The 26,410-nt window shown below is 46.9% G+C and overlaps 1 protein-coding gene across 1 annotated transcript; it reads right to left on the reverse strand.

Annotated features, from left to right (window-relative positions):
• Positions 1-2,747: 2,747 nt before the first annotated feature.
• Positions 2,748-16,105, reverse strand: LOC144168985 (uncharacterized). Its single transcript, XM_077697989.1, has 9 exons — positions 15,582-16,105; positions 13,642-13,739; positions 11,056-11,247; positions 10,752-10,836; positions 8,504-8,692; positions 6,836-7,048; positions 5,157-5,328; positions 4,097-4,173; positions 2,748-3,030 (listed from the first exon to the last, which is right to left on the reverse strand). Exons 1-9 carry the CDS (start codon positions 15,723-15,725, stop codon positions 2,755-2,757), a joined length of 1,446 nt encoding a protein of 481 aa, XP_077554115.1. The 5' UTR covers positions 15,726-16,105; the 3' UTR covers positions 2,748-2,754.
• Positions 16,106-26,410: the final 10,305 nt, after the last annotated feature.

Below are 26,410 nucleotides of genomic sequence, written 5' to 3' on the forward strand. Positions count from 1 at the left end.
CACTGAAGTGACGGCGCCGTCCTTTATGCGCGAGACTAGCGCCACTCGGGAGTGTTGTAGAAGAAAGCAACCACTCCACTTCAGGGAACGAAGCTGCACGCGAAGATTATCCAACCCATAGAATGGCGGTACCAGACAGAGAGCAGTAAAGGCTTCCTACGCCATGACTCGGCACACTCCAAGAACATGAAAAGAGTGATTGCAACTATGGCTTTGCGCTCCGCCATTGAGAAGTCCTGTGCGCATCAGATGACAACGAGCTTCACCCGGCAGATAACAAGGCTGCCTAACGCTGGCTACACGAAAAGCATCCTGGCAGCAGCGAGCGAAAGCCTACTACAGCGCGTGAAAGGAAGGAACGAGAGGACAAGAGGGACAACGCACGAAAGGGAATACGGTGGTAGATCCTTACGTGCATGGCTTCGCACACAACCTAACGAAAATTGCAGCCAGGCAAGGTGTGTTCGTTGTGTGCAGTGTCCCCAACAAGGGGTATCAAATGTGCCGACGCATAAACAATGAACCAAGAAGGGAGACGTGCACCACGAATCATCAAACAAGATAAGTCGAATGCCAGACAGAAGTCGTATATAGCATCCCTTATCATGGGGAAAAGACTACGTAGGACAAAACCGGAAGGTGCATCAACGACAGGGCACGAAACACGCCGCCTCACTCAAGACAACGTCATCCGGGTACCTACCATTACATTGCTTCACTTGCCCCAAAATGCACCGCGCACATTGAAGATATCGACGTGCTTTAGAAAAAACGCAATCGCCTCGCACGTGAAGTCGTTGAGGCAGTGACTGTCAGCAGGAAAGCTGACATGTGCGTCAGCACAGCCTCCGTAGCTCTGACAGAGAAAGAAATGGACCTTCTTAGCCATTATCCTGTCAACTAATCTCCGGGGAACGAGTGTCGCTCTGTGCCACTGTTGTGCAATGTTTCATTTATATATGTTGCCCTTTTTTGTTAGTAAACTCAATTGATTGTCAGCACTGTGTATGTGTTTTTTTCCTGTGTACTGTGTTTTTTCGTTCAAGCTGAAGTTTCAAGTCAAGTTCTTAGAATCCTTCATCGCATCCCATAAAGAAGCCATGTAGACAGCATGCAAGTTTATTTCATCTCGTTTGACTAACACTAACACCCCTTTCAGCGCAAAGTTTACTAAAGAACGCTATATAATTAGAAAAAAAAAGCGAATGCCTATGCGACCCACTATAGCTCATTTCCCGCACTAGAAGTTACCTATGACGTGTTATGGGCAGCTGTGCGATTGCCTGCCTCAGGGAAAATCCAACGGAAATCAAACAGAGGTTTTAGGTTCGCCGGCTCCTCGCGGTTCTTTTTTAAGCTCTCATTCACACAGCCGTCCCCTTCTCCGTCACGGCACCGCCCGTCAAGAAACCGCGACGGAGACGTAAGCGAGTAGCGTTCGTACTGGAGCTCTCCGCCAGATTACAGGGTCGCCTGCCTAGTGATCAGTTTAGCCTAGAATTGAGCGTTTTTAATCTAAAAAGTACAGAGAATGGTTTGTGCTCATTTTTTGCTAAATTTAGCCGTAAAAATTTGTTTTCTCATTAGCTGGTTTAGCGCGGGGCATGGTGCCGTCACGTTGACGTGACGGAAACGTAGGGCTCGTCCTCTCGTCACCGTCGCACCGTTTTCGGCGAGAAATCGGTCGAAAACGGCGCCCAAGACGGAACACGGTGATGTGACGGTGACGTGACGGGGTGAAAAATGGCAGTCGGAATGAGGGCTAACGCGAAATCACTAAGTGCTGCTCCATTGTGAAAAGAACCCGATCACCAGTCCCAGCATGAAGCGTACTGGAAAACTAGGTGGGCATCCTGAAAAAAGAGAGAAAAAGAGAGAAAAAGTAAAGGAAAGGCAGGAATGTTAACCAGGCCACGGCCTAGTATGCTATACTGAACGGGGGAAAGGGGAACAATGAGGAAAAAGAGGAAAAGAGAAATAGAAGGGGAAAGGGACAGACATTTGGGTCAGCCTACACTCTTAGCCAAAAAGGACTAAAGGGGCACTGGCATTACTCCTTTTGAGGACTAAGTGCGTTGCCACTGGAATTAGTCCTTTTTGGGAGTAACGGCAAGGAGACCAACTGTTGATCCCTTTACACTTAGTCCCTTCACGGTTCAACTGTTAGTCCTTCCTGTTAGACCCCAGAGACTAACTGTTGGCCCCTTAGAGATCAACTGTTAGTCCCTCCTGTTAGACCCCAGAGACTAACTGTTAGTCCTTCCTGTTAGACCCCAGAGACCAACTGTTGGCCCCTTGCAGATCATCTGTTAGTCCTTCCTGTTAGACCCCAGAGACCAACTGTTGGCCCCTTGCAGATCATCTGTTAATCCTTCTCATTACTCCCCACAGACCAATGGATGGTCTCTTCAGATTAAATGTTGGCTTTGCAAATGCTCCCCGCTGGATTAACCGCTCACGTTTAAAGACCAAGTGTTGCTCCCTGCAAATGCTCCTCGAAGAGTAACAGAAGTTCTGAAAGACCAACTGCTGCTTTGTCTGCATGCTTTCCCTGAAGCCAGCCACAATTCCATTGTTCTAGTACTCCTTTATGCTTCCTGGAGATACGCATTTCTTTTCTACAGAAAAAACTTGCGTTATCTTCAGAAAGCACAAGCAAGTACAAAGAGACAGGAATGATATTGCTCGACCATGCACCCATTCAGCTTTCACTACACAGAGTATGAAAGAAGCTTTTATTTGCACCACAACTGCTCACTGCAATAGCGCATGTGCGAAATGCACTAGTGGCGTTGTTTTCACGCCACTGTGCAGGCCCAGCAGCCTACACAACAAGTCAAAGGTTTTCTGGGCCCTGGCCGCAAAAACGATGTCATATGCCCAGTACAGGGCAATCAGCGTTGCCAAGGCGGCCACCAGGTCCACCTCCTCAACGCCAGCGTGTTCGAGCCTCACGCAGTATTTCTGCGCCGTCAACACGCACCGTCCTTCGTACGTGATTGTAGGCACTAGGTGCACAGCGTCAGGTTCCTGTAAAAAGAAATAAGGCCACAAAACAAGTCTTAGGGAGGCATTCGAACTCATTGCACACATGGTGAGACTGCAGTAGTATTCCCAGCCCGAAAAAGAAAGTTATGTGTTTGAGAAAATCTCAGGCTCTCTATTCAAACCCTGCAGCTTACATTCCGGCAACAAGTTCTTTATACCGTATCTACTCGAATCTAGGCCGATACTTTGTTTTTATATAGCTGTTTGCGAAAGGCGGGGGTCGGCTTAGATTTGAGGCTGTAGCTTTTCTGTCAATGCCATCTCGCAGCCACAGGTTGCAGCTTGCAGGTTTACGGGGTCCATTTTTTTTGTTCGGATGCTGTGAACACTGCTCTGAGCATTCCGTGCTTGCTTGCTTATGCCGCCGCGTCACCTTGAGAGGGGCCGCGTGTTTGCGGCACAGTGGCACCCACCAAGCGGTGCCACTCCGCGCCTTTTAGGCGGAAGGTAGTTTTGAAGGTCAAGAGAACTTCAAACCTCCAAGCACACCACGAGTTCGGTGTCGATGAGAAGAACGCACGCCGACAGCAAAAGCAGTGGAACGAACTTATCAAGCGGTTCGGGTTCAGCCTGTGACTGCAGACTTCTGCGTGCCAAAGCTTGCTCCTTACTTTTGAGGAGAAGCTAGTCACATTCCAGTGCTTTGTAATCAAGAAGCAGCTCGAGAAGGAGTACACACTGGGCCAGATTGGCAGCGCAAATCAGACCCTGCTGAATTGTGATATGCCTGGGAAGGGCGCGAAACAAGTGAAAGTAAGAACTTCAGGCAACAAAAAGCAGTGCACCACCGTGATGTGTTGCACGGCCGGTGGGTGAAAGTTGCTGCCCTACATAATTTTTAAGCGGAAGGCTCTTCCAGCCGGGGAGTGAAATCATACACATTTTTGTCCTTTGATTTAAGCAGAAAAGCAGCCACTTAGACCCGCAATAGAAACTGTGACGTCATGCTCATCACCAAAATGTCTTGCGCCATCGTGGCAGCTCATAGCGGCTCTATAATGATGGCTCATTTGCATGCAAGTTCACTATAGACTGCTAACAGGCTTACGTGGGAGGAAATGAATGCCTCCTTTCTTTCCTTCACAAGGGAGGGCAGGAGACACACACTTGCTGTCAGTAGGAGGTCTGAAATACAAGGTTTAAGTGAAGCGTGGTAAACAAGCCAAATGGGTGTTCGTGCATCACCTCTTCTGTCCGTTCATTTGTTCCGTTTTCAGCTATCATCCAATGTAAATTTAAGCAGTCTCCATGTAAACACAAAGCATCAGCATTTAAAAACTTAAAAATGGAACAGAAGATGTCACTTTTACATAAGAATATATTAGACAATACCATGCAGCATGGTGAACCCCCCCAAAAAAAACTGGATGTGGTACACACTATTCCTAGGGTCAGAAAGCACACTGAGTGGCCTAGCAAGTATTTTTTCATGTGTAAAGTCATACAGGGTTGAGCTAACATGCCCCACTTCTACGTGGTAAATGGAAATTTTCAATATGCAGGTACCGCGGGAGGAAAAGTCTGGATTCCACGCGAGTAGCAGCCGAAGACATTGCTGTACCATGACATGAAAGAACGCGTGCTGCTGTGGCACTGGCTGGGGGGCTTATTTTCTTGCACAAGGACGCAACGCAGGCGATGAGGCGCACCATAGTGGAGGGCTCCGGATTAATTTTGACCACGCAGGGATCTTTAACGTGCTCCAAAATGTCAAACACACGGGCGTTTTTGCTTTTTGCCTCCATCAGAAAAGCAGCCGCCACGCCCCGGAATCGAACCCGCGTTCTCGTGTGGATTTTCATAATTTTTGCGGGAGGAGATTGCTGGGACAATAGACTTTACCCCAAAATACATTCCGAGTAGTCGATGGCAAGTGTTGCAGGGTCCCTTTTAAACTAGCTAATTTCAGCCAATTTTTCAAAACAAGAAATGGCCATGGAGCAACAAACCTATATTGTATTCGCAGGTAGCACGTAAATACTAGAATGATGCACCGAAGTGAAGTTCTGCCCTTTATAGCCAGTTTAACAAATGAAACAGTCAATTTAATATGTGAAATGAGAGTATTCCAGCACCACGATCTTTAAGGCCATGCTTATTGTTCACACCTTTCTGAGAGTGCTCAGACTGCTCCGTCAGCTGGTCCAATTTCCCGAAAAATCCATTCAAATGGCGCTTCTTTCGGGATGCCTCCACAATCTTTTCTGACCTGGTCGCCAGAAGTTCAGGCAGGGTGCTTTTCAGGCAGACCCCCGTCTGCCTCTGGAACTCCTGGTGTAGCTTTACAAACATAGTACAACAAAGCAACAACATTAGCAACAAGTTCCTGTCACTTAAAGGGGCCCTGAAGACGAAATAGAAGTTGGGTTCATTAGAAAAATTGCTCTGTCCCAATAACAATGATGCCAATCATATTGCAAACTTAAAAGTAATGGAGATATTAAAGAAAACATGTGAAGCACTGGTGACTTCTATAGCGGCAAATTTTCAACAACGTTGCAAAATCTTTGTGCGATTGGCAGCCGCTGACCTAAGCTATCTCCAAGAAACATGATTGGACGATTTTTGTGGGACCTCTAGTTCACTTCGATTGTATCGCTTGAAAGCCAACGTGCAGTTACCTCAATGAAAATTATGTTTTTAACGCTGGCCAAAATGATGTCACTGCTGCCGATAACACGTCACTGTGGTGCAAAATTTTAAAGTTTTAACAGCGCAGCTGTTGTACAAGCCATAAGCTTGCCGTTGCAGAAAAAAATACCAAGAAAATGCCGGGCACCGGTGAGCACATGCCTCACAGCGACCACCAAGCGTCAATAACTCCAAGGAGCGAGAAAATGATGAGCATCCATGAGCATGTTCCTTGTAGCTACCCTCGAGGTTCTGGCTTGCACAGTATCTTCTAATAGAAAAAAAAAACCTGCATTTTTTACAAGCCATTATGGATATTTGGAGACATGGGTACGAGTGTGCCCAAACCTTCAGAAGACCTGCAAATTCTGCAACTGGTGACTCAAAAGTCAATGAAGGAAGTCTACAATGCTAAGGATGACTTTGCATCCACCACTCGCCGCAAAGAGGACAATCACCTCTTGGATGCATATGACAACAATTACTAGCAACACAACAATGCAAATAAACAATGATACTGACACTTAACTATGCGTCCGGCAATGGTCACCTACAACAGATTCGCCATTTAGGTCTTGCACGTGAATGTAAGCTTCCCTGAATTTTTTTGAACACGCTTTTTTTTGTTAAAAAACGTTTCGCGGCTAGAATGGGGCTGAGGGAGGTACTGAAGCTTAGTTCTTCCAAATTAAATAATGTTGTATTTTGTCTTCATGATGTTTTAACTATCTTGTATTGCCACGGGAGCAGTAAAGAAAGCAAACAAGGGTGGCTGTGCATTTAGAAATTATCAACTACTTTTCAACCCAGTGCACACTGAGTACAGCAGCAAATTAACTGAAAATTCTGCTTCAACAAAACAGCGATTTACAAGTATAGTAAATGTTTTGTCCACATCTTGTTCCAGTAGCTATGACACATTACCCTTGTGTTACTAGCCACGGATCGCCCACAAGTGGTCTGAGGACTTTTTCTAGTGCCTGAGAGTTCGGAGAAATATTACACTAGAGAGTAAGGGGTGGTTGTCTGCGCCCTGAAAAATCTTGGGTGAGTCCAGGACTGATAAGCAAGGAGTCCCACGTATAGACAGCAGTTATCGGCACAGCACAAATAACCTGTGCCACAGCAGGTCTAAACAAAGAACAGTTCAATTTACCATCGTGCTGAGCATCATTGCCGGGTACTTGTCTGTCACCTCCCGGACAGTTGGAACTTCCAGGGAAATCCAGCTACGTCTCTCCCTGAATGTCCTCGCCATGCTATCTTCAATGTAGGTGAGGTTGGGTCTGGCCTTCCGGAATTCCTTCTGCATAGCTATGGTGTGCGCTTGCAGTGTGTCACTGTCCTCTGCGTCATAGGTATCATTTATCTGGAAACGAAGAAACATGCACTGTTTGACACTTCCTTAACAAGCAGGCCTGCCAAATTCCAAGTCAGTGGTCGTGTTGTAAATCTCCAATTACCACAGGACCATTCACAACGTGTTTACAAAAATTTCAGTTTCGCTTCTGCACTGCAGAACTTATATTTAGCTGCAGAATGGCTCTGGTCTGTGCTAGTTGGTACATCTTCGGTGGGAATCAGCTTGAATAAAACGAACACAAAAGGAGGAGGGGGATACATGACACACTGCAGTGTCGACCGTCCCATTCCCGCCACTCACAAGCTCGCTGTCAAAGGCAGCAATAACTCGTTTTACAACACCGCATTGAGTCTGAAATTTCACTTCAAGCACACACCGCGCCTCACACTCAAGGCCAAAACGCGGCAAATTCATGGGCACCGTTTTTGATGAACTCTGTCTTTCGAGTGGCGTCCTGCCGGTGATGACATATACAGCGAAAATTTGGCGCCTTACTAAACACCTAGAGGGCAAACGTACATCAGCTGAACGGGCCATGGGACGATTAATGATAAGGGTAACACTTTGGGAAAAAAAAAACAGCTTCCTGGATTAGGAGCAGATTCGAGTAGATTATACCATAGTTTGGGCACCGTTTTTGATGAACTGCCTTTCGAGTGGCGCAACTTCCCGTTACAGATGAAACAACGAAATTTAAACCTAGCCCCCCCCCCCCCAAACCAAAACCACGGTAGAAATCTGTGAAGATAGCTCTGCCTGAACTAGAGTGAACTAGCGTGAACCACGAGCAACTGCTTCGTTCGCCGGCCATGTTTATCTTCACCCCACCAAGATGGCGGCGCCCAGTAATGTTGTTCCGGACATAGGTTCGGGAGATACAGCGCTCCGAAAATAGCCATTTTTTCATGAACTTGAACAAGTTTTGTTGCCTCCGTAAACATAAATATTTATACAGGACTTTGCAATGGTTTTCAATGGGAAAGCTTTAAAAACTTACGGAATATAACATGCAACCCGACCTTGCGGCTTTCGAAAAAACTATATCAAGGACAATTTTATAGGGGCCTTTTATTGAATGATCAATCAATTGAACTTTCACAAACAGCATCGCCTTGAGGGTGCTGAGAAATTATGCTGCCAGTAAGCAATTTCCCCCACTGAAACTGACGGGAGCTTTAAAATCCTTGGCTCTCGGACTGTTTCGGAGCAGTTTGGCGCAATTTTTACAATTTTCAAGCTTTTGGAGCAGCCTGGCGCAGGAAAACCGATCTGTATCAGAACTGCGCAATATGCGCAGCTGTCTCACCCCTGCAATTAAAGAGGACTGTTTCAGCTGAGTTTACTTTCGTGTCCCCTCCCCCCATCTCTAAAAGGGGTCTACCATCGCTTCCACTCGAACAGAATCGCTTCCACCCGGCACACCTATGAACTACTGGTCTAAGCAACTACTGTACTACATACTGCAAAGGGTCTCGAAGCCCTTGAAGGGGTGGGATCATCCAGCTTGCGGGGCTTCTTCGCTGGTGGTGCACCAGACGTGCCAGCACCAGACGTGCCAGCACCATCGGCCTCATCAGTGGTTTCACTAGAAGCTTCCTTTGAGCTGCGGCTGTACTTTCCTCGAAAAATCAACAGCTGCTTCCAGGAATCCTGCATAACATTTAAGGAATCGTTGACAAGTTTAGCACATTCTAATCACCATTTTCACAGCTGCTCAACCACAGGTTGCAAGGATTTTATGCAGTTTCAAAGGAATCATGGAACGATTTTGCCAGTCTGTGCTGTGTTGACTGGGGATTTTTGTACAAACTATGCTTAACCAGTTATTTCCCTGCACAAGAATGGGGCAAATAAGTTAAAATGCAGTTTCAGCTTTTCATTCACTCGAGCAGTGAATGATGTCAGGAAAGTGATCCATCGTAGCTTCCTCTTGTGATTTCGAGATCAGCAAACCGGTAAAAAAGGCAGCTCGCCCTTTTGGCCCTTGCGGTGTCAATTTACGCCACCATCCCTCAGCACACACAGAACGAAACCAAAACTGCTGGTTGTCTGGAAATTGTTTTTTAAGGATGACTATTGCAATAGACATAACCATTGTTACAGTTTAGCTGGGCTGGATTAATATTACAAAGAAAAAGCTCAAGTGAATACAAAATTACAATGCCGAGGCTAAAAAGAAAGAAAGAAAGAAAAAAAAAGAGGGCCTAGTTTCATTTTCAAGTTCAGTAAAGCTTGATGTTGGGGGCTAGTTGGTGTAACATGCTCTTGAAGGTCAGTTGCACTTGTTATGATAACAGAGACTGACACAGGAAAGAACGTACACTTTTGCAAGAAGATGGCACACTAACAACTGATTTGTGAAGCACTGAGTGTTGAGCCCCGATAGAACATTTTCACCTTGACTATGCAAGCCACATTTACATGTGCCCTTCTATTTAGACAAAGTTTGGCCACACAATAACAGTGCACAGACCAGCCCAGGATGCATTGTTTTCATACCTGCAGAGAGCTGCCATACATACCATACACTTATTAGACTTCCCTTGTTTTTGAACGAGTTGTTACTGCTCCGTCTTCTTGTGCAAGTGTTTGTTTTTTTCCTATGTCGTCTGTTATCATACCAAGCACAACTTACCTTCAAGAGTTTAGTTTCAGGCTTGTGAATCTCTAAATATGCGAAGGTCATTTTTGTTTGCAGGCTCATGTAGTCATTTAATTTTGAAAAAGAGCAAAAAATGTTTTCTGGTTCACACCTCCTTGCCTCATTATAAATCAGTTACTATTTGCACTACCGGCTCTGTTTTTTGTTGGTGGGCTCTTGGGAGCCCTAAAATTTAGCGTAACACCGAACTTTTTTTTGCATGACAAAAAACACAAAATGCAAAATCTGCTTCCCACACCACATGGTTAAACGTTCAGCTTCACAATGCAAAATAAATGATCTTCCTAGCTGCACTACATGCTAGTGTGTACCTCTTGAGAACTTTGTATCACTGCCATACCACTCATGGCAAAAAGGTGCGGAATTATGGGAAAATAATTATTTCTTTGTTGAAATCGGGCCTCTATGGCTTTTATCTTGGTACTGTTCCACGTACGGAATTTTAGGAGGGAAAACTGTGCAAATCAGGAGAAAAGTGATACCCAAAAAATGCTTTTTTGGGCAATTTTTTGGTTCCAAAGAACCAGGTGCCCCCTTAAGTCAACGAGTGACGTCATGTTAAGAAGCCAATCATAGCTGCTTTTCTCTCCTGCGCTGCTAGTATAAAAACCACATTTTTATACTGTAAAATTCAAACCTGAAGCTACCATACGCGTAAATCACAGGTGGTTTAAGTCCCAACCACGGCACCATTATTTTTTTCCTAACTGTTTTGTCCCATTTATCAGAAACAGGGAAGGCTGAACAGAATTAGTGACAGAACACAAGCTCTTTTTTGCAAGCTTGAATTATTTTTTTTATTTATTTATTTATTTCTATTAACACATTTGCTTCCTTTTGTGCAGTGAATATACAATGCTTAACTCACAGAGCTTTATCAACATAATTTGCAACATTAATCTAAAAAAATTTACCCAGACAAACATCAGTTATCTACAAACATTAGGACTTATGCAAATGATAGTGGAAATGTGCAACTTGTGCAACCGCATGGGCTTCGACTGATCATCAAATTACTTAGGTTGATAGAACAAAAGTGTTCCTTACGTATCCGGTGCCAGTGCAGTCTGCCAGGTTTGGGTATGCATGCACCAGGGCACTTGCTGCGTCCACATAGCGTCTCCCGGGAAACCTGCACGGAATATAAACAGTCAACAATATCCTTTCGAGAATCAAATTCTTCACACGTTACACCTGCTGAATCTTCAGTCACACATGCTGAACTCGCACAAACACAAGTCGATTTAAAGGAGTGCTCCATCAGTTACAAGAACTAGTTTTAACTCAGCACGTTTGACCCAAACAGTCCAAGAAAAGAATACAACAGGAATGTTACGTAAAGCTCACTTACATGGAGTAGCTCTTCAAATCTTCATACAGCCAGTGAACTAGCTGGCGGCGATGCTTGAACAGCTTCCCACGTTCATGCTTCTCCATACTCAGCTTGAGCGTTAGGGGAGGTGCAGGCAGCGTGTAGATGGTACGTGGAGGCATTGGCAACTGCTCTGCTGGCAACACCTCCACGTCCAGGACATCCACAATCCTGCAGATGAAAAAAAGTAAGATAATTGAAAAGCAAATTTGCATCTGAAAATCACATTCTTGCAGCTGGCTGATATTCTAAGTTTTCGTCTCATGACTTGTCACATGCTTGAGGCTTTACGCCGTGCTTGAAAGTTTCACTATTACGTCCAGCTAGAATATTTTATGGATGACATGAACCCATTTGAGTGCCCCACCTCAGTATGGGCTACTTTCACAAATGGCACAGCTCTTTCTAGACATGTATTTTGCGACATCTTGGATAGTGTTGAGCAAGAACATTTTTACCTTGACTTTGCAAGCCACATATTCACATGTGCCCTTCTGTTTAGACAAAGTTTGGCCACACAATAACAGTTCACATATCAGCACAGGATGCATTGTTTTCACACCTGCAGAGAGCTGCCATACACACCATACACTTATTAGACTTCCCTTGTTTTTGCAAATACTGATCTTTAATGCAAAGCTTTCTAGCTTTACCAGCCAACGGTTCCTTCGTGGCGCGCGGGACAACAAACTCAACGTGGCAGAGGCAGCAGCGGGGGGGGGGGGTTCACTGACAGAGCCCACTGTAGATGGCGTGGCGAATTCACCCAGCGTTCCCCGCATGGCGGTGGCAGCGGTGGTACGGCTTTGTCATCTGTTTTAGCGATGGTCGTTTTGGGCCTGTTTTGAAGCAGCTTCGCGCCCATTGCGCGCTGCCTTTGCACAGATTGATTAACTTGTTCGACAGCACCTCTAGGGTAACCCGCACCCAACGGAATTAGGTGGTCGTACAGCAACTTCTGGCCAATAGAGGAACGCTTTTTGTGCACTGCTTGTAACAAATGGGACTCAGTTTTCTAAATTGGTAAATACCAATACGGTTGTGTTTTGAGAGGTATTACAAAAGGCGAAAGTAGAAACTGGTTCTGATAAATAGCAATTATAAAAGTTCCCTCAGCTTTCTCACAATTTCTCAAACTTACTAAAGTAACTACCGTATGTACTCGCATAATGAACCCACTCATGTAATGAACCCTCCCCCCACTTTTGTTCTTGAGAATTTACTTTTGTCACTTTGAATGAATAGAAAATGCAGCGAGAATATGCTTTTATCTCAGCATCGTTGATGATGCCGTTGACGATCGCACCAACCTGGCATCACGCTAGAGTACGCGCAGAAATGCTCAAAACGCAGTATAACAAAAAAGAAGTCTCAACGACAGCCGGAGACGTGGGCATGAATGCCCTGGCTCACAATTTAAAATTTGCGCGCTTGCGTAGCACCACCTTTTGAACACAAAACGGACCTTCTTGCGTCATGAAAACCTTGCGGCGTGCAAACAAAGCACTAAACGTACTCCGCACCCCTCTGCTCTCGCTGCTCCGCGGTTACGCTCCGTGGTTTTGTTGTTCAGCTGTGTTCCGACCTTTTTTTGTGCTCCTGGCACGCGCTGTACGATAAGCTAGTATGCGAGCTACACAGCCGGTTTTAAACTGAAGGTGGTGGAGCATGCGTTGATACACATGGAAACCGCGTGGCTGGGCAGCATTTCAGTGTTGACCCAGTGCGTGCGAGATGTTTTTTGGCGATGAAAAGGGATTCCCGTGTGTTCCGCAGCCCCAATGAAAAGAAGTTTCCCGGTGTGGGAAAAAAAGTTTTGGAGTGCCTTGACAGCATGGAACATGGTGCGCTGCGGGCCGACAATGAACGTCAAGCCGCGAGTGACTTGAGTGAGGGCAGCTCCGTGGCGAGTAGTTGGAAATAATAAAGAAATTTGATTGCATAATTACCGACATGTTTTTACAAAAATGATAAGGCTCTGATAGTGATTCTCTTTGCAGCTTTATTGTATGAAATTTCAACTTTTAAAAATCTGAAATTTTTTCCCGCATAATGAACCCTCCCCTGAAATTCATGTCGAATGTTCGGGGAAAAAAAGTGGGTTCATTACACGAGTAAATACGGTAGTTTAAATCAGCATAAATGGTAATCTCTAAGCTCACATGCCAAATTGTTTCGGTGTCTAGACAGCGCTTGTGTCGTGCGCTGGTGTAGCCCCGAGCTAGCACATCACGACAGCTAGGTTTCCCTGTGTCACCCTTCGAAAGACGCTCCTCTCCGCTTTATTTCTCCCCTCGACACACGGCCAGGCTACAGTGGCGGCGTCCGCCGTTCTAGCTCGGCCGCGGCCGACTGCTGTTTTCGGGACACCGCCCCCGCGAATTCCAGGTAACAGCTGACAAAATCTTTGGTTTCACTCTTTGTAGAGCCACGTGTATGAATTCAAGTGACGTCGCATGGACAATTGTTGTGGGTGTCGTTTAAAGCTTTGCTTTCCAACCACCTTCACAGCGTGGATTGGAGCCAATTTTTTTTCCACATGCTTATGCACAAAACTGCACTCACCGGTATTCAGCCGTTTCTTTTATCGTGAACCGTGCTCTGTCCAGAATGATGAAATCATCGGAAACCTCAACGTGAGTTTGAAAATCCTCATCGTAGACCTACAAAAAAAGGTAATGTGGGCAAATAGCTCAAATGTATTCAGCGTAACAACCCCTTTCAAAGTCAATTTGACAGACAGCTAAAATGTGTGCTACATACACTTAGAATATAATATGCCAGAGGAGAGAGCTCTACAAATAATACAGCAGATGACACTTTAGAGGCAAGAATTTGGGCTCTGAACCTTACAAAAACCTTTGAGCATTCAACAGAGCAGACTATGCACTCACACATAACTGTATCTCTCAGCAAGTTATGTCAGCTAAAACAAATGCTATATGCACAACAACACTGCGTGCGGGCAATGGTAGTACGCTCGACTGCATATTTTTTTCAGCACAGGTTAGAATCAAGTACTTGCCTTGATGATGCCAATGTAACGCGCGTCATAATTTTGCACAGCGGCTGTAGCCTCGTCTTCACTTTTTTTTTTTTCCAGTTTCAATTGCCTACTATTTTTGTGGGGCAAACACCCAATTGGTTATATTTTTATGCATCATTTTGTTAACTGGAGCACAGAGGTACATTTTAGGTTGCTTTCAATGCAGTGCACATGAAGCCCTGATCTGTATTTTGCAGGTTACTTTTTCATGGCAATTACTCAATTTTTGCACTCATCCACAGTATTTTGAGAGGCTGGGGTGGGGCAATACTGTTTTAGTGTGCTGGCAGAATGGGCAAAAATAAACACATCTTGGTAATTCGTATCTAACATGTTACACTAAAAATAAGGTAACAAACAGTGCACTGCTATCACAAATTGAGGAGGCTTTTATTCTAAATGAACGAACCTGTTGCAGCAAAAAAGGCATATTGCATGCCATCTTCGATTTACAGTCTCAGGGTCTGAGGATTTCCCACGCCATAGGGATGTATAGGAAAAATGAATGCCGGACTGCTCCTTAGGAAGTCTGCGGAGAGTCCGAGACTAAATCGAAGAGCCCCAGTGTGCCCACTGCCCACACGGCAAGTCGGCACTGGCCTGCTTTTTGGGCCTCGTCAGTTAATTGTCCCAATTTAGCCCCGTGCTGCTCGAGCTACAGTCCATCAGTTTTTCACACGAATAATTTGGCTGGCGCCTCGTAGGCGTTGTAAAATCCCCCCCCTCACTCGAGCCTACGTCAATTCCTAGCGAGGCCATATGCCCGCATTTCATTATCTATTTCCACATGTGTGAACTTCATGCCTCTATGAACTCTAAGACGGGCGTCGTGATATGCGTGCTGTAGTCGCGAAGCTCAACAACAGTCAGGCGTCGTGAAATTACTCGCTCGCTGGCGCGCGGCCCAAACATTCTCACACTTTCCTGCCCGTGCATACTATTTTTTCCCTACTCCACTATCTACATTCTCATCTGTTTAACTACATCTCCTGCGTCCTCGTCTCTTGACTAGTTTTATTCCAGCACAACTCTACCGGCACCCGGTCGACGCGTACGTTGTCGGGGCGCAATGGCGAGCGAGTACGGCAATTTCACGACACAATAGCTGCGAAGCGCACTCCACGGAATTAATAGCCTCGGGAGGGAAGGAGGCGTGGAGGGGGGGAGATTTCGCAACGGCTACTAGGCGCCAATTAACACTTTATGCTTGGACTGCAAGCGGTTTACTCGGGACAGACGAGCGTCATCGCCACACCAGCAAGGGAAAGCGCGCGATTACATACACGATGTTACTTCATTATATCCACTGGGCCGCACCGGTGGGTTACATGTGATGTGTAGGCAGTAAACAGCACCAGATACTCGTAACCACGGAAGCTATGAAAATTCAGCTTTCAGACATATTTCGATTACACGCACAAAATACTAACGCAACGTGCTGCCGACCACGACTACTCACCGTTAGGCTTGCGGAGGTGAAGTCAACTCCTGTGAGAGCACCAGTCTGCTTCAGGTTGTCCAGGAGATCTTTCGGCTTCCATTGCCCCGTGAAATTTACCACTACATTTCTGTCTTTGTAAGTCACCATACATTTGCAACTCATTGCGCTGTCTTTGACTAGTATACACCGACCGCAGCAAGTTATCACGTCTCCTCAGCCCGGAGCGGCTGATTCCTCCGTCTTATAAACGGGTGTTCCTCCGCTGCGAAGGACACCCGAAATAATCCGCAAGCCGAGCTCCACTTTTTTAAAGTATTTACACAAACAGGTCAGGAACAAAGCGTGAATTTATGTATTATTGCAATTTATTGCAGAAAGAACTATTCATGCCTGTAAAAAAATCACATTTGCTTCTGCAAACATAGCGTTGAATGTGGTTGGTTGGTGGTTGGTGCAGTGTTTATTTCGTGTAATGAAAGCAGCGTAATAACACTGCAGTCCATTATCTAAAAATGACGTAAAAATGCGTAGCAATGTCGGTTGTAGTCGTTAAAAAAAAAAAAAAAAGAAACCTCGTACAGGAGGATTTGAACTTACGACTTCCCACCCAGAGTTCGAGGCGGTGTATCATCGCCACGAAGCCAGGCAGGATTTCGCGGCGTAACAGACAGTCAAGTAACAGACAGTCAAGTGAATGAACAATCGTTTTTTTTTCTTTATTTCCAGATAAACACCGCTGTTATAAGCATAATACACAACAACAACAACAAAACAAACCAGATGAACAATCGTGCGATCAATATCCCAGTGGTAAATTTCCTACATTAGGCACCCCTTGCATTATGGCAATCTTGTCCAGTGTGAATCGCATGAGACCACACGACAGGCTCTTCCTCCGTGGCACCGGATTTGCACTTCAAGAGGGAACCTCATAGCACAACCTCAGAATACATCAGCGGCCTGCGGGTGCGCCCGACTCGCACTTCATCGGAGCACGGACTTTATTCCGACGTACCGTAATATTTTAGGGGCCGGCGTACGTCCGACGTGTCTTTAGCCTCTCGCTATCGGGGTACGTCCGACGTACCTTTAGATTCTGAGATCGGCGCTCGTCCGACGTACCTTTAGACACAGCGAACTTTCCAAGCGCCGCGTAAAAGTCGCGCTCACAGAGCGCACCGTACCGCGGTACCATGGCGGTACTGCAGCAACTGCAAAAGTGGTTTATCGACGGTTGCTACCGGTGCTCAAGCAAACAGCAGTAACGTCCGTGCGTAGGAGTGATAACGTGTGTGTCCCGTCCCGTCACTTTCTTCTGTGTTTACCGCTGGTTTTTATTCCATGCAAATGTGTGTGTGTGCCGCTTCATCAGAATGACAATGAAAGTCAAATACTGCCCCAGGTGCCCTTTCTACTCGCATCAATTCATCAAAGTGGTGACCCACATTGGCCTCGCGCACAGTGCGGAGCCCAACTTCCGTGTGTTCTGCGGTATTGGAGGGTGCGCCAACAGCTACAGAAACTTTTCTTCATATAAATCACATCTGTACCGTTGCCACAGGAGTTTCCTTGAGGAGAATGGAAGCCACCTCCAGCCCCAGCCCAGTGAGCCACGGTGTAGTGCAGACCATGCCGAACCACTGACCGATGATCGGCCGCAGCCGGTGGACGAGTTGTGCTCTGATGGCGGTGATTGCCAGAATCCAGGCACTTCAAGAGACCGCTCGCCGCATCATTTTACAGAAACACGACGAAACGACTTCGCCACCTTTCTGCAGGAAGCTAAGAGTGCTGTATGGAATTTTTTTTTTCATGCTACGGAGCAGCATGACTTGCCGCACTCTGTGGTAGAAGGACTGTTTTTAAAGTTACAACTAGTGTTTGAGGAAGTAATGAAGGCTTATGCTGGACAAATCGCCCAAGCAGTCAAAGCTCCAGAAACAGACAAAGAACTTGAACAGCTCCTGGAATGCTCATTTGTGCCAGAGCTCTTCAAGGGGATTGACAAGAAGCGTGCTAGGGAGCAGTACGTGAAGGAAGCATTTCCTTTTGTGGAACCAGAGGAGCATGTGCTGGGACTAAATGCCAAATTTCATTACGTGCCCTTGCCCAAGCTTCTTTCCGTGCTTTGCAATATCCCGGACATAGCAGCACATCTTGCTACACCGCAAGTCGAGGAAGACGCGCCCAGGATCCTCAAAGACTACACAGATGGTCTGATATACAGGAAGCACCTGCGAGCTTTGTTACCTGAAGGAAGTGCACACACAATTTTGATCTTGCTCTACACAGACGAAATTGATGTGGTGAACCCGTTGGGAGCAAAGCGAGGTATCCACAAGCTTCTTGCTGTGTACTGCAGCCTGCTAAATATCCATCCAAAGTACAGGTCGCAGTTGCACAGTATTTACTTGGTGATGCTCATAAAGTATGTCCATGTGCAGTCTTATGGACTGGATACCGTGCTGCAACCAGTGGTGGATGACTTGAGGCAACTTTCTGATCAAGGCCTCAGATTTAACTTCGAAGGAGCTGAGAAGCATGCCCGAGTGCTGCTATTCAGTTTCTGTGGAGATAACCTGTCAATGAACCGCCTCGGAGGCTTTTCTTGCGGTTTTAGTGGTGGCCGTGTTTGCAGATTTTGTATGGTGTCAGCAAAACAGTTGGCGTCAAAGACCTCTGAACACATGTGCCAACTACGCACAGCTGCTAGACATCGAGTTCATTTGCAAGCTGTAGCTGTAAACAGCAAAGCAAACAAGCGTCTCTATGGAGTCAAAGAAACATCTGTGCTTCTCCAGCTGCCATATTTTGACGTGACCCGCCAACTTCCCCCTGACATAATGCATGATATGTTGGAGGGAGGAGCTGAATGTGTCCTCCGCCAGGTACTGAGGTCACTAATGGAAAAGGGCTTCCTCTCCAGGCGAGACCTGGATGCAGTGTCATCGTTTGAGTATGGCCCAAATGACTCGAAAAACAAGCCTGTGCAAGTCAATATATCATTTTTGACGAGCCAGGCAGCACTCAAAGGAACAGCGTCGAGCAAGTGGTGCCTGTTAAGGTTCCTTCCGCTAATCCTGGGTGATCAGATTCCTCAAGAAAATGAGGACTGGGAGCTCCTTCTCCAATATCGAGAAATCATTGACATTGTTTTTGCGCAGGAAATGCCAGCAAAGCGCCTTGCATACCTGAACGTGCTCGTGCAAACTTTCCTAGAAGAGTTTGCCGAGCGATACGGTTCCAGGACAGTCACCCCAAAGCTGCGCTACATGGTGCATTATGCAAGGTTTGTGCAGGAAAGCGGGCCCCTGAAGCAGTTCTGGTCTATGAGGTTTGAGGCAAAGCACCAATACTTTAAGAAGTTGGTGACTTGTGTGAAGAACTTCAAGAACCTCACATATACACTGTCAATGAGGCATCAGCTAAAGCAGAGCCATCAACTTCACAGTTTCCAGCTGTATGAAGGCCTTGAGACGGGGGCAAGCAGTGCGGTGGACTGGGCAACACTTCCACCGTGTGCTAAGAAGGCCTTGCCTATCACAGTACATGAGGTCAAGCAAGCCACTTTGGATCACTGCAAGTACAGGCAAGGCAGTGTACTGGTTGGTCAAGCTGGAGACACTCCAGAGTTTTACGAGATAGAGCGTCTTCTTGTTGCAAATGGCAGGCTCTTTGTTTTGGCAAGAATTCTTCTTGTGAGCCATTTTGACCGGCACAGGTTTTGTTATTACCTCAAGCGCTCAGAACTGCAGCTGCATGAAGCCGGAGAGCAGTTTAAATATTGCCTGCTGGACCTGTACAATGGCTGTGTTGTTGTGCCTAAATGGGAGTTGTTGTAAATTAACTGACAGTAAGTTCTATGTTGTGCGTTTGTGTTTGTGCTTTTTTTTAACCTTGGAGATGCCACTGAGTATGCACTTTTGCCAAGCTTTATTTACCTGCTTCAATATGTTCTGTTTTCAATGAACAGTCAAAGAAAGATTTTAAAGGTGCAAATGCAAACTTTTGCTGCAGCTCATAGCACCAATACCTGCTAAGAGCTCCTCGTGGAAACAGCGTAGCGATCTGTCAATCTGATGGCAGGGTCAATCGCCAGGGCTTGTGATTTTGCAGTTTTTGTAAATAGCTGTGGGCAGGTATTGTGTTCACCGTGACCCAAACTAACCTATTGTACAGGATTACTTTGTGCTGAAGAGTTGTGATTTGTATGTTTGCAACAATGACTTGTAGCCACTTCTGGTGCACCCCACCACCTTTTTGCTGTGAATGAAAGGTTATGCTGTTATTTTTGCACTTTCCTCATGGCATTAAATTTCCCACATACAAATGGTATTTTTTTGTTGATAGTCATTATAATTTATAACCTTCAGTTTGCCCCTGATTAATTTGCTTAAATATTTCACACCACACATCTGAGGGAAAATCACCTTGTAAAAATGGCAGCCTGGATGTTTTGCACACATACACATTCAGGGATGTGAGAGTGCACAGCCCACAGTAGATCAGCAATGTAAATGCTTGCAGATTTTTTTTTTCTTGCGATGATATGCCCTTCGGCATAACTACTGATTGAAACAGCTGACCAGCCATAGTGGCTCAGCAGCTAATGAACATGAAGACGTGGGTTCGATTCCCAGCCATAGTGCATGTATTAAAGGGAAGGTTAAAACAAAGAACAAGTTTGTGCATTTGATTTCGGTGAAGGTTTCCAGCTGGCCTAACTTAATATTTCGTTACTGATTGGTAGGTAAAATACCGACATGCTGATGAACACGTTACACGATCATGAATGTGGAGCATTGGCTCCCAGGCAACAAGCACCCCAGAGTGGTGTAGAAGATAGGGGAGGTGACTGCAATAAAACAGGCAAATTTTCATAACAAAGGAAAAAGAAAGGACGAAAGGCCAGGTGGTTACCTGGGGGTAGATACTGGCTTGCTACCTTGCACTGGGTTCAGGGGATAAAAGAGAGGGTGGGAGAAGAGGAAGAGATAGGAGTGGGAAGGCACGCACTCTAGTCCGGTTTAGGCACTATTGTCGTTCATGCAAGTTCGGTTCGCTCAGGAAACGAAGGGCTTTCGTATATGAATCGCTTGAATATGAAAACAATTTCCTTGGTTTTTAATTCTACTAAACATCTCCCAAAATGAGTGTTAAGAATTTTAACATAGTCAGCCCCTTTTCCCCTTCTGTATGCACAGTCATATCTGGTTGCATTAGCAATAAGTGGGGCTCCATTGTGTGGACTCACTAAAGGGTGTAGCCATTGTCGGTATCGAGGTACCTTCCACCTTTGCTCGATGTTATGTTCAGCTTTTCATTCGTTGACAGACTGTCTGCTTAGGACGTGCTGCGAGGCAATAGAACTACATCACATGGCAGCATTCTTTTTCAGCTACATTTGTTTGTTGGAAATGTGAAACTAGTTTCACAGATTATGTAATATATATACATGAGTTTATATATATATATATATATATATATATATATATACATATGTACAGTCAAACCTGGATAAAACGAAGTGGACAAAAATGCGCAATTTTAACACGAAATGTTTTATGCCGGGGTCCACCAAGATCTGACTGACGTCATATCCGTCAAAGAAATGACATCGCCAGAAAAACTTCGTTTGACGGGGCTGCGCCGGGATTTGAACCACGAACTCTTTCGCCACAACGGGAGGTACGAAACGTGCTCCCGACTGTGCTATGAACAGACGCGTAAACAGGGCGATAAACACGCCTTATGTCCGTCCCTTCAGATGGTGCTGCTGCCTAGCAAAGCGAAGTAGTGCATCATGACGCTAATGAGCAACAACGGTTGGCGCCTCGATGCCAGCGCATACGTGTACGGGTGATGCGCATCGTAACCTGCGGAGAAGCTTGTGTGGCAACGACCATGGAGTAAGATCTACGTCGACTTGCGAATGTCACGCTTGTGGCACGGTCCGCTGCTCCTTTCACTGCAGCAGACCGTGTATTCACAAAACGATTCGCTGACAACTTGTTTGGTTTTGTTCGCATGGACGGTTGGCAAGCGCCTGTGGTTTCAGTTGGATTTACGCAATGCTCCAGCACGTGCAATCCAGTGTCTAACGTTGAAGCATATAACAATGCCATACCGACGAAATATAAATAGCGATGTGCAACTTCATATCGATGCACAATAAACATTCAACTGCTCCTGTGAGGGCACATTTCACTTTCGTGTTTTACCAGTTCCTGTGGAAGAGGGATCAACCACATTTTCCGTTACATGGAGGTTTTTGTTAAATGCAGGTTTCCCCACGTAAATGAAGTAGAAACGAAAGCAAAATGCTAGACATCAGTGACGGTGACAAGGAGTTTTGGAAAACAGCGTGGTTTCTGCTAGCTGCTTTCCCACGAGCTTAGTCACTACATGGTACTCCAACGAAGCAAGGTCACTTACACCCGTATTCAGAAACGTAACTTAAGTGTCACTTTTGCTTCTGACACTTTTCGGTGCCATAGCGCGTTTCAAGGACCACACTTATGCCAAAAGGACGCCTTTTCACGAACTTCATATTCTTTTCTGCATTTAAAATTAGTGAGAGGAGAGAGAGAGAGAATAAATGTTTATTTAAATCAACAGGGGGGATTGTGCTGAAGCTTGAAGGCGGCGTCCTCAGTCCAGGATGCCTTGAGCGCGGGCAGCATCGACAGCCCTTTGAGCCAGCCGAAGCTGGTCGTCCAGGCTGGTGCTCGCCAAGGCGCTCTCCCAAAGCTCAACAGTAGAAAGTTGCAAATTGGGAGGAATCAGTGGGGATTGGTCACACCCGCCGGCCATATGGCGTAGCGTTCCGGGTTCTCCGCAAAACCGGCAAAGCGGGGAGTTCTGTCGGTCGAAAAGGTGAAGCCGGATAGGATGGGGGAATGTATTAGTCTGGAGAGCACGTAAATGACGTTCGTGCTCTCGGGGTAGAGATCTGTGTGGGGGAGCGAGTGTCTGACGCGACAGCCTGTAGTGCTGCGTGATCTCGGCGATGCTAGCTGGGATACTGTACCGGGTGCCATTCCTCTTTTTCGCCGATGGAGATGGCATTTAAAATTGTTAGTTTGTCTTGGAAAGACAAAAATGTTCTGACAGCAGAAATCATCACTGACGAATCAACGCCACAAATAACACTGGAGACAAGCGGACGGGCAGGCCCAGCACCTAACCAACACTATGCTCACGCGTGGAAACGCACGGTAGTTTGCGGTGCGGGCAAAATTCCTTAAATTAGTGTATCTCGCTAGCCGATTCTCCAGAAAAAGTGCAAAAAGCAATGGCTCATCAGCGTAGTGAATCCGTCACATCAAGGTTAACTGTCACAATGCCTTCTTTACATAGAAGTCGCAAAAACATGGGTTCCAATAAGGCTGGCAATGGGGAATTGAAAAACTTCGTTAAGTCCAGGAATTTCTTATGTAGAGGTTCGTTACATCCAGGTTTAACTGTATGTATATTATATATATATATATATAAATGAAATTGAAGCGTTCAAGATGGTGAAGAAACGAGCAAAAAAACTTCGGGCAAGGTAGTGGCTCCAGTGCATTGCCAACATTTCAACAAGACGCGTTTCCTGACAAAGGCAAGTTTTGTCGTAATGTTGGCAACGCACTTGTACAAAGTTTTTTCCTCATACAAAAATGTGCATACGCAGACACATGTGTGTGTGTGTGTGGGTGTGTGTACAACAACGCTGAAATGTACAATACGTTTGATTCATTCTTGAAGACGGACTGTCCTCAACCAAAACATTGAAGTTTTTATTGCGTCCTGTTTTTGCCATTTGTTGCCGCTAATAGAACCAAAGAAATATTGATATAGATTGCACTAATTGATATTCAGAATTATGTATACAAAGAAACTGTACTGCCCACATCTGAGGAATTGCTGTTGCAGTTACTGTGATATATTGCCGCGAACCATACATTGGGTTTGTATATTTGTGTTTTGCTTTTACCGCCCGGCTGCGCCGGTCTGTGTTATCTCTGCGCCAAGGGAAGCGAGTGTTCCATTCTTTCTTTCTGTGCCGCATGTGTTATCTGTCGTGATAGGGAGAGCATTCCGATCTAACGTGAACAGCCCAGAATAATCTTCTTGGATCTACTATGTTCTCGATGTGAATCGACGTTTCGAGAACCACGCGCGCGGAAAGATAAAAAGCCTGCAGTGCGGACGCCGGAGCATTCGATTCTGCGACGCTCGCTGACGCAAGTCACTTTGTTGACCGCTGCTTCGCCGCCTCTGTATTCTTTTGAGTTGTTAGGGGAGCACAAGTTCGCTCCAATAAACTTGTTTCTCCTGCAAGACAACTGCGTCGTCCTTGGCTTCGTGACATCTGGTGGAGGTGCTGGGTATGAAGGGTGCTACCCAGCGCGAAATAGTGAGGGAGGAGCTGCGGAAACTGCTCCCGACGCCGCTGCAACCACAAGTCGCTTCTCTTACCGACGTCATTAGAGAAGAAGTGCAGCAAGCGCTGGGAACTTCAACGACGCCAGTAGCACCTCGCGAGCCGCAAGCCATGACCTACGCGGCTGCTGTACATCGCCCTCGCCCACCTGCACCCTATCGTCACGAGGCTCCGTACCGTCGTCCCCTCTCGCCGGCCCGACCACCTGCGGCGCAACCCCCTGCCCCAAGGAAGACCGACGTGTGGCGAACGTCCGACAATCGTCCGCTGTGCTACCACTGCGGAGAGGCCGACCACGTCTACCGTCGCTGCCCCTACAGGAGGCTCGGTTTGCGAGGGTTCTCCGTCGACGCACCCCGCCCCCGAACTGGCCAGCGCCCATCGGAGATCGAAGAATACCTCTCCAACACCAACCGAGGACCAGCCCGCTTCAACCGTTCACCGTCACCCTACCCATACCAGTCGCCGAACCGCCGTAGCAGTGCTGAGTTCTCACGTGGAAGGTCCCCCAGCCCACGCGGGGGAAACTAAAAGCAGCAACTTCTGGAGGTAAAGTTGCACGATCGCGGAAAAATGAAAACCCTCCAACGACGCAACGACTCGCGGAAGACAGTGACTCACAACATGCCCTCATCCCGACGATCCGACCCAGACCTGACGAGACTCCCGTACACGACGACAGCTATACGCCGCGACGCGCACCCGACCGGACCGACACGTCCGCTGAGAAGACGATGACAACGACGACGCACAGTGCCCGACCGTCAACACGTACAAGCAGAGATACGACGCCCCGACGAACCCGGAACTCAAGGAAGACTGCATCTGACGTCAAGGTGTCCATCGACGGCTTTGACGTCGTCGCCCTCGTAGACACGGGAGCTGACTATTCGGTAATGAGCGGACCATTTGCGTCTAAACTGAAGAAAGTTATGACCAGATGGGACGGTCCGCACATACGCACAGCAGGAGGCCACCTCGTGACGCCAAGTGGAACGTGCACATCGCGCGTCACCATAGACGGCACAACGTACCCTGCGGCGTTCGTCATTCTGCGTAACTGCTCCCGCGACGTAATTCTTGGAATGGACTTTTTGATGGACAACGGTGCAATAATCGACCTGCAGACCAAGTCAATAACTTTTTCCCCCAATCACTCCATGACGCCGGAACCGAACCCCGAACGACGTGCTGCTGTAAGGATTGCCGATGATCATGTCACCCTGCCACCCCGCGCAAGCTTGATGGTCGCAGTCTACTGTGAAGATGCTGCTCCTGACGTCGACGCTATCGTAGACACCGATCAAAGGGTGCTTCTCAACCGTGGTGTGTCGGTCGCAAGAGGCATTGCGCGCTTCAAGGAACACCAATCCCACATTTTGGTTACGAATTTCACCGAGGAGTACCAGCATTTAAACAAGGGCGCGGCAATTGCATTCCTCGAAGAAGCGCAAGAAGCAAGTGACGTGATCGCGGTCACCGACTTTGAACGCACACCCGTAGAAATCTTCAAGCTCCCGCAGCCTTTCGACGTGAATCCGGCGCTACCGCAAGAACAACGGAACAAGTTATTGGCTTTGCTGCGTCGCTATAGCGAATGTTTTTCGTCGAGCGCAAAACTACGTCAGACCCCTCTAGCGAAGCACCGGATAATAACCGAAGATGGAGCCCGACCCACCCGACAGTCACCGTACCGCGTCTCTTCACACGAACGGGAAGCCATCCGGACTCAAGTCGACGACATGCTCAGCGACGACATTATACAGCCCTCGAAAAGCCCCTGGGCTGCGCCCGTCGTACTCGTAAAGAAAAAAGACGGCACGTTAAGGTTTTGTGTTGACTACCGGCGACTGAACAAAATCACGAAAAAGGACGTGTACCCCCTCCCCCGAATCGACGACGCCCTCGACCACCTCTGCCACGCGAAGTACTTCTCATCGATGGACCTGAAGACCGGCTACTGGCAAATTGAAGTGGACGAGAGAGACCGAGAGAAGACTGCATTTATAACCCCAGACGGCCTATACGAGTTCAAGGTGATGCCGTTTGGGCTGTGCACAGCACCAGCGACGTTTCAAAGAGTCATGGACACTGTGCTAGCTGGCCTTAAGTGGCACACCTGCCTCGTATACCTCGACGACGTAGTGGTATTCGCCCGGACTTTCGACGAACACCTTGCAAGGTTGGAGTCTGTACTCGAGGCCATTCGTACGTCGGGGTTGACGCTGAAGCCTGAAAAGTGCCGTTTCGCATACGGGGAACTCAAGTTCTTGGGCCACGTCGTCAACGCCGCGGGAGTCCTACCTGACCCGGCAAAAACTTCAGCCATTGCGAACTTCCCAAGGCCGAAAGACAAGAAGGGCGTGCGAAGATTTCTCGGGCTGTGCGCATACTACCGGCGCTTCGTCGCAAACTTCGC

Source organism: Haemaphysalis longicornis, unplaced genomic scaffold, assembly GCF_048455015.1.
Source record: "Haemaphysalis longicornis isolate Haplotype H1 unplaced genomic scaffold, Haemaphysalis longicornis Haplotype H1 scaffold_2, whole genome shotgun sequence".
In the NCBI taxonomy this organism is placed as follows: Eukaryota; Metazoa; Arthropoda; class Arachnida; order Ixodida; family Ixodidae; genus Haemaphysalis; species Haemaphysalis longicornis.

Bases quoted from the DNA above. Each gene is read 5' to 3' on its own strand.
- LOC144168985 (XM_077697989.1), bottom strand. From the start codon at position 15,725: ATGAGTTGCAAATGTATGGTGACTTACAAAGACAGAAATGTAGTGGTA. The intron at 11,248-13,641 runs GTGAGTGCAGTT...TTTCATCTGCAG, and splicing joins AAAGAAACGGCTGAATACCG to GATTGTGGATGTCCTGGACG. The intron at 7,049-8,503 runs GTATGTAGTACA...CTTCGTTTCCAG, and splicing joins GGGCTTCGAGACCCTTTGCA to ATAAATGATACCTATGACGC.